This window comes from Myotis brandtii, unplaced genomic scaffold, assembly GCF_000412655.1.
Source record: "Myotis brandtii unplaced genomic scaffold, ASM41265v1 scaffold483, whole genome shotgun sequence".
Lineage (NCBI taxonomy): Eukaryota > Metazoa > Chordata > Mammalia > Chiroptera > Vespertilionidae > Myotis > Myotis brandtii.
The window spans coordinates 1,242,431-1,256,232 of record NW_005368456.1 but is presented as its reverse complement, the minus strand read 5'-3'; the positions used below and the strand labels follow the sequence as shown (position 1 = coordinate 1,256,232).

General features: G+C 46.1%; 1 protein-coding gene across 1 annotated transcript; it reads right to left on the bottom strand.

Moving 5' to 3' along the window:
• Positions 1-7,334: 7,334 nt before the first annotated feature.
• Positions 7,335-11,101, bottom strand: RTP2 (receptor (chemosensory) transporter protein 2). The gene is made up of 3 exons (XM_005876288.2): positions 11,031-11,101; positions 10,546-10,742; positions 7,335-7,845 (listed from the first exon to the last, which is right to left on the bottom strand). The coding sequence occupies exons 2-3, from the start codon at positions 10,707-10,709 to the stop codon at positions 7,335-7,337; spliced, it is 675 nt and encodes a 224-aa protein (XP_005876350.1). The 5' UTR covers positions 10,710-10,742; positions 11,031-11,101.
• Positions 11,102-13,802: the final 2,701 nt, after the last annotated feature.

Below are 13,802 nucleotides of genomic sequence, written 5' to 3'. Positions count from 1 at the left end.
ATGCATACAAGACTATTTTCTAAAAATGCGAAGATAATCAATAGTGGAATAAACATTTGTTGCATAACTTTCTATGGGAAAATGATTTTTAAAAATTTAACAATAATGTAAAATAAATTTTTAAGATTAATAAGCATTAAAACAGAAATAATTTTTATGTGTAGTGCTTTCCTCAATTTCTAAATAAACTACATATGTATATATTTTATCCTGTGATTTGGAAACACCCTTTTTAAATTTCCAAAAAACTTGAATTTTATTTTATTTTGGTTAACCATTTGGTTTTCACAATTAAATATCTCACATTCAGGGGAAAAAAACCTTTTGGCATATTTTTGTTTTATTTTTTACATTTATTGAGACGTCTGAGTATCCCACAGACATTGAATAAGAGATATATCATTTGTCAATGCCCTGCAGCCAAAGATCACCAAAAATATATGTGTTCTGTAATCAATTGGGTTTTTGACTCATTGCAATGAGTGAGGACGCACCCTGGAAGAATGAAGCACCTCAGAAAAGGATGTTAGAAAGAGCACACTGTAGCTCTGGGGCCTGTATTAGGAAGAGATTCTTATAAGTGGGCTTTGTTCTGGATTGGGTGACATCAGAAAGTAGAGATGATTCTATGTAGATATCTTAATAATTCTTTTCTAGAAGGTGAGAAGACAAGAACAAGGCAAAAGTTATTATGGGTAAAGAAGTAGCAGTCACTAATATTGGCCAGGACAGGGGGTTGTGTAGTCATTTTTGTGGTTTGGGCCATGTTCATGCTTCTATCTGTATGCTTCTATCTGGGTTATGGAGTGGTCTTACTCTTCCCTTGATCTAGCATCATCCCAGGGTAGTGTTATCTGAGGTTGGTGTTCTATGGAATTGTTTATGTTCAGCAGGAGAGCACCATGACCTCATACCTCCAGATGTTTGGGGCTGCTTTTCCCTTTCTCATCTTTTATAAAAACATTTTCATATATGAATGCACACACATACATAATAAAAAGTTAATGCATTTTAACTAGGAACATTTATTCTTGTTTAATTAATTTACTGTATATAACAGATAGTGACATAGTATATTTAAAACTTTAAGGGAGTAATTCATTCTTACTGTGGAAACAAACAACAAGGAGCAAATATACAAAAATGAAAATCATTTATATAATAACTGTTCTCAATTAAATTCAACATGCTGAACAATTGGAACCAGAAACAAATTGCCTGCTTTCATTGGTTAATAAATTAGTTAGTTGACCTAATTTTGAACATTGAATAAACAAAACTTTCTGTGTTGTTTGACTTGTTAGTTTTTTGACCTGCAGCTCAAATTCTCATTGTCCACAGAACACTTGAAGAGATCCTTCACTTCTACCATATATCTAAAGTGAGAACTAAGACTATTCTTAGCTACTTGAATGTGAAAGAGAGATGGATGGGAAAAGATCAGAATGAGAAGGGAAAAACTGAATGCTTCTCTTAATATATACATAGTGCCTAGTACAATATATATAGTCATTCAGATGTTCATAGAAGGCCTGAGGGTAGGGTTTCTGTTCAGCACTACCTTTTTTTTTAAATGATTATAAAGTCAGTGTTTATTGACATAAAGTTCATTTTCAAAATTTAGAAATGAATATTTTTGTCAATGCCTGTTTTCTTTTATTTCTTTTTTTCCCTTTATTGATTAAGATATTACAAATGTGTCCTTATCCCCCCAATGGCCCCCATCCCCCCAAATTAAATTTTGTTTTTAAAGACAAGTTCTAAAAAATGACTATAAAATATTTATTATGCTCCCTCCACACTCCTTATTTGAGCCCAAAAAATGTTGTCTTCACCCACCTCCAGCCTACCTGGCTTTCCTGCCCTATTTCTAGCCAGTGCTCCCAGGTTCCTCTGGTGTTCTGTGTTCCATCCCCTGCCTCTTCCTGTACTTGTTTGCTTCCACTTCCTAAACATGAAGCATCTTCTTTTTTTCTTCATGCAGCCTGGGATGCACTTAGGCCCTTGCCAGCCCCAGTCTTGACCTCCTGACCACTTCTGCAAAACATCTCCCTACATGATTTCTCTCCTAAGAGGCCGTTCCTAACCCCTCAGCCCCAAGATATGATGAGGACACAGTGTGAGCCCTCCAAGTCAGGGACTATATCTGATTATCTCTGTGATTGTGGAATCTAGGACAGGCCAGGAATAAAATAGAGCACCATAGATATATGTTGACTTGTGGATGAAAATGAAGGAATATAGCTGTATAATCATAGAATCTACGTCATGCCATGTTTAGGGGTGGTATTGGGTTTATAATGACTCATTCTACTGTACCACTGAACTGGTACCCAGATCTCAGGAGTCTCAGTTCAGCATTCCTTTGCATGCCTTACTGTCCCCTTCATCTGGTACTCTGCAAACAACTCCCACCAGCAATCCCTGCAAGCCACATTTGCTTTCTCAACAGGGTAAAATCAGCACAAAGATACACACAGGGTTAGAGCGCACTGCCTTCTTCTAATACCCACAACAGAGATGTGGTTACAGGACAGATACAGAAACGAAAGACTTAATAGTAAGGGACCTCTCGTGACAAGTCAGGCAAGCCTCATGAGGGGTGGGGAACAAACACTCATTCCACGTGACAACAACAAACTTCGTGAGCACATGGTTCATTTCTACCCAAATACCTACAAGAGCTCTCTCCTGAACCTCTGTCCACATGCTAGCAGACAATTTTTGCACATTTTTCAGACATCTGTTTTCAGGTTTCTAGAAGCCCAACTTCCCTCTCTGTCTCCAGGTACTGGCCTGGAGTCCACCTGTCACCTAGATATTAGTGGGTGGCTCTGCCCTCTGGGCAAAGTACTGTGTCCTTGTCCAGGATCTGACCTGAGTCTCAATATATATAATGTGTTGAGCCCAAACAGGCTTATTTATTTTATTTTATTTTCTCAAATTTACTGGGGCAACATTGGTTAATAAGATTATATAGGTTTCAAGTGTACGAGTCTGTAACACATCATCTGTATATTGCATTGCCTGCTCACCACCCAAAGTCAAGTGTCCTTTCATCACTATATATTTGACCCCCTTCACCAAATTCAACTGCTGCCCCTCCCTCTCTGGTAACCACTATGCTGTTGTTTGAGTCTGTGAGGTTTTGTTTGTTTGTTTTTCCCAAACAGGGTTATTTAATTCTTCATTTCTTGGCAGGCTGGACTCCCATACCAGATTAAAACTAACCAGCTCACAAACATTACAAAACTGGACACCTCACTAAACCCCAGTTTCCCCTCAGTAAGTCTGGATAATAAGAGTGCCTGTTTCATAGGTTATTATTAAAGGGAAGTTATACATCATAGCTGGCACAAAGTCAGTATTTTCTTCACTTCCAGCTTGGGGATACCACAGTACATGAAATATACACAGGATGATTCTTGCTGGGGGGCAGGTGTGGTAGAGAATATGGCATACAAGACAAGAATTTAGTCAGCCAACCCTTCTGGGGACAGACGATGAAAAATAACCGACAGTGGTAGACAGACACATGCACACAAGCGTGACAATACAATATGATAAGGGCAATAGCAGAGGTAGCCTCAAGGTGGTGCTATTCTAATGCTGCCTGGGGCTGTGAAAGAGGCTTCACATGCGACGAGTGCTCCAACTGACACTGAAGATAAAACAGTTGAAAGCCGGATGGGATATGTTGTTCCAGGAGAGTTGGCATCAGGGTTAGATGAGCACGGGCTTAGCCCAAGTCGCAGGATCACATAGTGATTGAAAACTTAAGTTCTGGAATCAGAGAGACCCTGAATTCCAGCCTCAGCACTGTGCCATAATAACTGGGTCATCATGCACCAGTTTCTAAACCTCTGTAAGTCTCAGCCATAAAATGGAGATAATATAATAGTACCTGCCTCAAAGGGTGGTTTTCAGAACTAATTGAGACAATGCACAAAAAGCTCTTAGCACAGCACTTCACACACAGTAAATTATTTTAATAGCAAATGTTTATTGAGCACCTTCTCAATAAATCTTCTATATTATCATTTCTAGGAAATGAGATGTGCCTGGCTAATGAGACTAGGTGTTACCATTAGCAGGAAAAAGCTCTGGAAGAGTTTAGGAGGGGAGTGGGCTGTTCATATCTGATTATTAGAAAACCACCCCAGGATAGTGGAAGGTGGGCTATAAGGGAGGAACCTACAGGAATGATAACCATTAAGAAAGCTACAGAGGCAAGGCACACCAGTGATGCATTTGGGCAGCAGTAAACAGGAAGGAAAGAAAGGAAACCAATCCTAGAGGTCCTTGGGAAGAACAATCAAGAGGACAGGGCAACTGATTCATCATGGTGGTACAGGTTGGGAGAGAAGGTCAGAAAACAACTCCCAGATTTCTGAGAAGTAGGAGGAGCAAGTTTGGATGGAAAAATAATGAGATCAGCTCTGGTCATGCTGAGGGTGCTCCCAGGGGGAGGTCAATTGGTCTGGGGGCCTAAAGCTCATCAGACATGCTTAGAGGAACTATAACAACCCAGAATTCATATGCAGTGAAAACGTAAGCCATGAATGGGTATATGTTACTGAGGGAAAACCAGCAGAGTAAGAGACTCCCGGGAAACACCAGTGTATAAGGGATGGTGAGCGAAAGATTATCACAGTGGAGAAAAAACAGAAGTGGGAGAGCCAGGAGCAAGTGCTGTCATGGCATTTTCAAGGAGATGATGCAAAATGCAGCAGCAAAACCAAGTGAGATACAGACAGAAAAGTGGCCGGCGGTTGGGCAATGAGGTAGGGGTGAGTTTCAGGGACCGGGAAGTGAGATTTCCATGAATTAAGGAAAAAATAAGAGGTAGAGAGAAATGTAATCTTCTTTTGAGAAAGTTGGCTTTGAAGGAATAAAACATTACATGGCAATAGTTAGAGAGGATGTGCAGTCAGGGGAGGGTCATTTTAGTTCAGTAGGTAGAGGTATGAGAAAAATGAGCTGATGAAAAAGGAGAATATGTTTATATTCTGGATTTTTTCTTGGGCCTCATCTCATTTCACCTACTTATTGTCACTTCGTTTTCAGTGGCTCATCATCCGTCAACTCCTAGGTCTTACCTCAGAAGCCTCAGCTTTTCTGACCCATTTGATGCCTGCCCCTGTCCCTAGTCCCACAAACAATGTCAGTACCAGATGTTTTCACTACATCCCATTCCTGTCCCTTCATGTCCCTTTCAGACTCCCAGGGTGGACCAGAGCAGGGCGAAGACAGTCCTCTGGAGACCACTTGATCCCTGAGCTCCTGATATTTATCTTCTCAGAAGCCACCAGGTGTCTGAAGTTGAGCAACGCCCCTCAGGCACATACTCTGTACAGGCCTACCTGAACATTTTCTGTGGCTGACAGAGGGGAACACACCTCACATGCCTGCTCATTCACAAATGCTCCAGCCTGATGCTCTTCTGGCCACCCAGACAAAGGTAGATTCTTCCAGATTGCCCACCTCCTTGTAGGTCCACAGAGGAAACTGGATAAGCCACCAGAAACCCTCTGCCACAACTGGGGAAGAGTAAAGCTAGGCTGCACACCTGCTGGGCAAGTGTGACACAGTGCCCAAAGCATTTTATCTCTGGGAACACATCTAGCCAGACACAACAGCCTTGATGCTCATCTCCAGTTCTCAGACCCCATTTGGGGCTGAGGCTCTAACAGTGGGCTACAGAAAGATGTGACTATCAGGCAACAATGTGGGGTGCAAATAAGAGAGTTTTCTTTTTCCTCTTCCAGACAATAATAAATACCAGGTCCTATGACACCAGACCATGAGTCAAACTGCCCAAGTCACAGCCGTGCCTGAGGGAATGGGCACAGCAAATGCATTTCCCCTAATGGGGTGGTCTCATGAACTGGGCAAAGGAAAAGGGGTTGGGGACAAGTGCTGTCTTTACTGCTCATGCTTCCCCTTAGTCATCACCTCCCCTGAATGGAGACACTGTCACCTGGAAGTTCCTCATTCACAGATCTGCCCCTTCCCTCACTGTCCCCAGGATCTAGAACAGCTGTAGAATCTGCTACAAGGTATTTTCACACAGGACGGCAGAGTCACACACTATATCCTGTTTAAGCAGTGGTGCCCACAGCTCACACATTTCTGTAGAACACAGGAATATATTCTCCAAGTCCCAAACCAAGAGCACGCACACACACACACACACACACACACACACACACACACATTCATCATCTTGCAGTGAATTTCAATTTCTCCCCAGGAAATAAGTTCAAGAAATGTTGAGACCCACAGATTCCAATCAATTATCAGCCAGAAGCACAGACATTACATACTAGTATTTATTTGTGTATCTCCACTGGACCCCACCATGGCTGTCCCTGCACCCAGAAGGCTTCATATGCACTTTTAAACCTGTATCTACCTCTCATTTTAGGAATCCACCTACATTTAAGTGGGAATTTCAAGTTCTAAACCAGTGCTGCCCAATAGAAATCTATGTGAATATGTTCTATACCTGCACAGTACAATATGGTAACCACTGGCCACATATGGCTACTAAGCACTTGGTATGTGGCTGCTGCAACTGAGGAACTAAATTTTACATTTTATTTTATTTTAATTAATTTAAACAGTCACATATGGCTAGTGACTAACACACTGCACAGTGCAGCTCTAAATAATTCCAACTAAGCAAATGTTAGTACCAGAGTAAAAAATTAAGCCTTTGCAGGCTCTCCGGGGAGGGTGCTGGGAGAGAGGCACTGTCTTTATTGCTTCCCTGTAACCATGGCCTCCCCTGAATGAAGACACTCAGCCACACTGTCACCTGAAGATCCCTAGGCTGGGCAAAGACACACTGACTATTGATTGAAGATGCATTGGGTGGGGCCACTGACTTCTCCAAGGGGAACCATGGCAAGATGGTCCGAAACAGCTGAAGACAAGCTTGAGAGTGAGGTAGGGACAAGACAGGACATAAAGGGGTCCTCATGGGGTGTGGAATATGGACATAAATTAGAAGGCAGGATAGAAGATGGGGCTGGAGAGAGACGATCCCTCCCTGTAGGTTTAGTACTCTTCTCCCCTTTCCCCATCACTGTACATTTTAATAAAAGGACCATTAAGTATCTCCTAGACTAGAGCAAACCTCTCATTCTGCAAACCTCCTAGCGGCAGCTTGCCCTAATAAACGGAGGCCCAGAAAAGTAACTGAGATGTCCGGCGTCATATATTGAATCTGTAGCAGAATCAGGACCAGGACCGTGTCTCCCCCACTACCCCCTCCCGCCCCCCCCCCCCTCCGCGCTGCAAGCCCCATCCTCACGCCCCAGCCAGCTGCACTAAAGGAAGACAGAGCCGTGCAAGGAGACCTGCAGGTAGACAATGAGCAGGCAGAGAGAGGCCCAGAAGAGGCACCAGCGGAGAGAGAAGAAGCTGTAGCCTGAGCCCTCCTGGAGCATGGGCTTAGAGGCACCAGAGGTGTAGGTCGCCTCCTCCTCCAGCAGCTTCTGGCTGGGCTTCCAGTGCACGATGCCCTCCTGGCAGGCCTCGCAGAACTCACTGCGGTGCGGCCCGCTGTCCGGGCGGCTGGCCACGTGGATGCGGTACTGGCCACCGTCCTCGTCGTAGCACTGCTCGCGCAGGCTGGAGATGAGGTTGTCCACCAGGCTCTCGATGTTCTCCTCCAGCATGCTGGACTCCTCCTGCCGCGCCATGCCGCACTCATAGCAGAGCTGCTTGAAGACGCGCATGCGCACTGAGCCCATTCGCTGGGCGCGGTCCAGGTGCATGTGGAAGAGGATGACCACGTGGGGCGACTGCCAGGTGTGCCAGCACCAGGAGCAGTGGAACCTGCGCGGGTGGGAGAGAGGGATGAAGATGGGTCTCTCTCCTGGCGGCAGCTTGACCTGGACAAGTCCGCAAAGGAAGGGCCCTGTGTGCCTGGGCCTGTAGGTAGAAGCAGAGTGTTTACAGCCCCCTGGGTTCCTCAGCGCTCCAGGTAGGCTCCCCGGGAGACTGGAGCAGAACAGCTCCTCAGGAGTCTGGCTTCCAGCTGTGCTCTCCAGCCTGCCTCCTGCGCGCCCTCTGGTGGACCCAGCTTCCCCCAAGCTTGATGCACTCAGGACATGCACCTGGATACTGCACAGTGGTTATACTCCCCTAATCTGGGCCTTATTTCTCATTTGTGAAATTCAGGGTGACGGTGTCCAATAAGGAGGGTCAGACCTCCCGTGACTCTGATAGGGAGATGACCAGCACGTCTCACTCACGCAGCGTGCCTGCTCCAGGGAGAAGAGGAGACTCCTCTAACCTTGTCAAGCACAGACCACCAAGAATCCACCGGATGGCTGGGTGGAGGGGTGATAGGCCAGCAGGAAGAGCACTGCAGAGTTTGGTCCCTGCTCCTTCACAAAGAACACTCTCTGTCTCTTGACAAATCACCCCTAGGTCCCACTCCGCCCTGCAGTAGAGAGTGGGAAAGTGGATCCTGCTCTGTCTCCTCCCCACATACATGCATACATGAACACTCACCATGTTGTCTACCCTGGGCTCCCTGGAGTCCCAGCCTCAGGAAACATGGAGAGAAGTGGCCTGGGCCTCATCTAGCTGAGCCCAACTCCATCAACCCCCGCCCAATGCTCTCATCACTTCCAGGAAAGTTCCTTCTACCCCTGGGATGAATCTCTACCAGGCCCCTGTTCCAAAGGCTTTACAGGCAGGAAAGGGTCTATTGGGCTGAATCTTCCCTCATTATTGGCCCTCTCTGGGCCCCCTGTATGTTGGCCCTGAAGGACAGCTGATGAGGGACTCAATTCAATCCAACAGATACCACCAAGCACCACATAGCCCAGGCTGTGGAGTAGAGGTGATGCCAAGCCTGCCCCTGACCCCTTCAGCCCATGGACCACAAAGCACAGATCAATTCCTATCACCACCCAAGCAGGATTAGCAGGGAGAGCAGCCCAAGTGGTCCTGAGCCAAAGGGCCCTTACCTCCATGCTGGCCAGAGCTATGGGACATCAGGACTCATGTGTCCCAAGGCTTAGAGGTAGAGTGAGCCCATGCACAGAATAGGACAGAGCAGCAGTTCTCCAGCCCTGCCTGAGGCCAGCTGGGAGACACAGGCCACTAGCTTGGAATAGGACCAGCTGATCCCTGAGGCAAGGAGCTCAGCCCTTAAACTCCTGGGTCATTGTGTCCAAGTTTCCCGTCCTTTGCACCCCTTCCACCAGCCAGCTCAGAGGCTTCATGTTCTCAGCCTCCTCCTTCCACACTTTCTTAAATCAAGTCAATCCAGAGTTGTTTCCTCTCCCTCAAGCCAGATCTCAGATCTTAATTCCAAAATACCAGACCTAGCAGAAGGGGACCTTAAGGATCATCAGCCTTTCATTTTTCTGAAATGAAACAAAAACACTGAGAGAAAGAAAAACACAGTCAGGACCCAGCACATAACAGGTGTCCAATAAATGTCTCTTAAATTGATTTGAATTGAAATGAACCAGCCAACCTCTGCCTCTGTCAAAGACAGGTTCATTCTGACATTTACAGGTCTTGAAGCAAGAATACAAATGCAAGCTCCCAACCCACATACTGCCTCCTGTTCCCACCCTCTGCATCATGCTGTTTCTGAGGGGCTTCATATATAAACATGTCTGAACATCCAGCCCGTGTGTCCAATCCCTAGAACACAGCCACCTGTTGGCCTCCTGTCTTTGAATTGATGAACCTAAGGAAGAAGCTTGCTAAGACCCCTGAGATGAGCTTGAGGCGGCTTGGGCAGGGAATTCTGTGGTCCCAATCTCAAATCACGGTATAGAAGAGGGAGAGGCATGTGGGCTTCAGATGGACATGTCTCCTTGGCCTATGGGAGAAACAGGGCTCCTATAAAGTATGCAATGCTAGGCCCTACAAACCTAAGGGAAGTCCTACCCAAAGCTAAGTCTTTTTGTGACTGACCCATAAATAATAGAGTCGGTAGGTGCAGAGAAGTTCAGTCTCTGTGGTCTTTAAGGCCAACCCCCTGCTTTTGCAAATATGAACACTGAGACCCAGATAGGGAAAGTGACCTGCCCAAGTGTACAGTTTCTAGAACATAGCAAGTGGCCAATGAATGTTTTTGTATTCAAATCAAATTGGATTGAGCTGATTGGACATACCTAGGACTAGAGCACAGACTCCCTGTCCCTAAGCTAAGGCTTTCCCTGGTGACCTCATGGTCTCCTCCCCTCAGTTCCCACCACTCTTTAAGAGATTATGAAAATAAGAAAACACTAAAATGTCAGAGATTGCGGGGGCATTAAAGATATTACAACTCTTCAATTACCATGGAAAACAGAGACCCAAAGACAGAACACAACCTGCAGGGCCACCTGGAAGTCAGTGGTACTGCTGGGATTAGAACCAAGACCTCTTTCACCTACCCAGCATTCCTTCTCTGCCCCTTCCCTGACCTGACACCAGGATGAGGCTCCACACATCTCTCTCTGCCTCTGCCTGGAAGGTACCCAGGGCTGTGCTCCAGGAATGCTTCCCTGCTTTCTGGCCTCTCACCTGCCTGAGGCATGCTGCTCCAGGTACTGCTTCCAGCCAGGGGCCAGCTCATTGGGCTTGAGATTGGGGTCTATGATGAGCTCCCAGCTGTCCGCAGGCTTCGCCACCTCCATCTTCTCATAGAAGACTTTCTTCCACTCACAAGTGGTCAGGCTGGTAGACATGACCCTGTGGGCAGGTCGGGATTTGAGCTCCACCTGAGTGAGAACACAGAAGGAGCCCAGGTAGGTGCAGAGAAGTTCAGTCTCTGTGGTCTGAAAATCTGCATCACCGGGACCAGGAGGAAACAGGACCCAGCAACCTCCTTTGTCACCCTGGAGCCTGTTGCCATGGCAGCTAGGTGGGGCACCAAAAGCCAGGCCTGGGGAGGAGAGAAGTCTCAAGGGAGAGGTCCAGGGCCCTGAGCTGAGCTTTGGAAGAACTGGGTGTTGACACTAACTAACTGAAGCAAGCAGGTTGAGAGGCTCAGTCCAGACCAAACTCACCTTGGTCTTCAGGGCCCTCCAGGAGGCAGACAATTCAGTGGCCCTTCTTCATTGTCCTTCCAGGCATTCTCCACTTCATGTGCTATGGCAACTATGTCACCCTAGGGAGCCAAGAAGAAACAGGGATGGAGAGATGCAGAGCCTGCAGCTCCCACATCCCAGATGTGCTTGGACCATCATTTGCCATGTGCCAGGCATTAACTGCTTGACCTGTGTGCAGGACAAAGCAGGGATTAGTTCCCCTTCATCTAAATCAGGAAATTGAGGTTTACACAGCTCTGGTAGCTCAACCAACACTCAGAGCCAGGCCTTCCAAAATGAAGTTCATTTGTTCATTCATTACAGTACTGTTGAGCTCCTAACGCATAGGGGCTGAGAAAGAAGTGACAAGGTCCTTTTGCCTGGGGAGATCTCAGACCAGTTAGTGAGATGGACTGTAATTGAACCTGCTGTGAAAAGCACAGCAATAACATTTTAGATTCATAGAGTCATAGAATTGTTAAAACTCATATTTGGTTCCTGGTCCCAGGCCTCACTGAGGCAGCTGCTGGAGGAACACATTTGTTCTGTGTTGCAGGGTCCTGAAGCCTGTGCTGCTGCTACAAGAGGCCAGGCAATAGGAGCCCACAGCTCCCTGATGCCCAATTTAAAGACTTTAGGGACTAGGAGGGAACTTGCCCCCAAATTTGCATAATCCAAATGAAGGCAGAATCTCAAGAGGGAGGGAGGCAGTCTCAGCTGGGTAAAGGCCAGTCTATTTGGCAGCTAATTCCAAGGCTGCTCCAATATCTGTGTGGCCTTTAGATCTAGTTATTTCCCTCCATGGACTTCGTTCCTCTCACCTGCACAGGGGATGCTGTGCTACATGGCATCCAAGGCTTCCTTTACCTGTAATCATCATATGGCTCTTTAACCTGGAAATTGGTCCCCAGACACGTGGAGGCACACAGAGTGCAGGCCGTGCAGAATTGAAAAGGGTTGCTGGGAAACAGAAGGGCCGTTTGCACTGTTGTGTTCCAGCCGTGGCACTTGCACCCAAGTGGTTTTTGCATGGAGTGAAGTCGGGGACAAGACTATTGGATTTTCCCTGGGAATGAAGAAATTAGGTTTGGGCTGAAGACCTCAGAAAAGACAAAACTGTGTCTTAGAGCCCTTGACTGAGAGCTGTAGAAAGGATCTTCATTTTTTTAAAAAAATCCAATTTCTTCATTGAATTCTCTACCTCTTAATCTCACTCTCCTGACATTGAATTATGACATCTGAAGTTCAGAAATGGGAAATGAATTGGCCGAGGCCTCAGGACTGGGCTGCTCAACCCTCATGGGGGCACTCTCAGCAGTCAGCTTCCAGCCCAAGTGAGATGGGGGACCCTTAATTCTGAGAAATGGAATGAACTGCAGAGCTTAGAGGCACCTGCTAGGAGTAAATCTCTGAGAAATACTGTTCCATCATTCCCAGAAAAAAAATTGACAAAGGAAAACAAACCCACAAAAACACAGAGGGTGAGAATCGTCAGGGTTTATTTGTTTGTCTTTGCCCAAATGATGCAATCCCCCTTAGGCCTACTATAAGGTTTAATTTAGAATGGGAGCCCTCTAAGCAGAGACTAATATAATTCATCTTTCTGTACAACAGCCCTGTTTTCTCTAAAGAAACAAAAGTGCTTGTGAAACAATCAATGAACACAGTTACTACCTCAGTTTTCTGCAAATGTCACTGGGTTGCTTCAGAAGTCACAATTTAAGAGCTCACTAAGGTATAAATGTGTCCAGCTGTAGCCACATCACACTCTGGCAGGTTTGTTATATGTTGCTGCCATATTTTTAATCTGTATGACACTTTTTGAAATAAAAGAATGTTTATTCATTTATAAAATAAAATACTATGAACTTACATTCTTCCAACAAAATTAGCAAAGGAGAGAGGGATAAAAGAATTAAACCCCTCTTCAATTTGGAATGTGAGTAAATAAACACTTTTGTAAAATGCCCATTACTTAAATGTTACTTATTAGAATAATACAGAGAATGTCAATGTGGAGCCAAAAATATAAAAGTAATGAAGGATTTCGGGGGCGGGGGGGGGGGGGGGGGGGGGGGGGGGGTGAGATAAGTAAATACCACCTAGGGGATTTTGAAAACTATATGTACCCTTACTCCAGAGATTCCAGTACATGGTCTTGAGGTGGTATACACAGTACTACCTCAACCCACTCCAGTCCTGAGAAAAAACAGCCATTGTTACTGAAGGGAATATGTTTTCCCACAAGCATCTTGGGTCAAAAAAAAAAGTTAGCCTTTTCAAGTTTACCAATTGAAAGAGTTTGTAAGTAGCATCACTATAGCTGCTATAGCACAATATCGATCTGTAGCCCCAGCATATAGATGCTTCTCAAAACAGTGGTTGACATGTCTGATATGTCTGAGTGAAGTAGAATTTCATTTAAAAACTAGAGGCCTGGTGCATGAAATTCGTGCACGGGGGGAGGGGGGTTCCCTCAGCCCAGCCTGCACCCACTCCAATCAGGGACCCCTCAGGGGGGATGTCTGACCACCGGTTTAGACCCGATCCCTGTGGATCGGACACCCCCTCACAATCTGGGACCGCTGGCTCCTAACCACTCACCTGCCTGCCTGCCTGATTGCCCCTAACCCCTCTGCCTGCCTGCCTGATCACCCCTAACTGCCCTCCTCTGCAGGCCCGATATGCCCCCAACTGCCCTCCTCTGCCGGCCAATTTGGTTCTAATTGGTCAGTTTCTATGCCAGTCAGC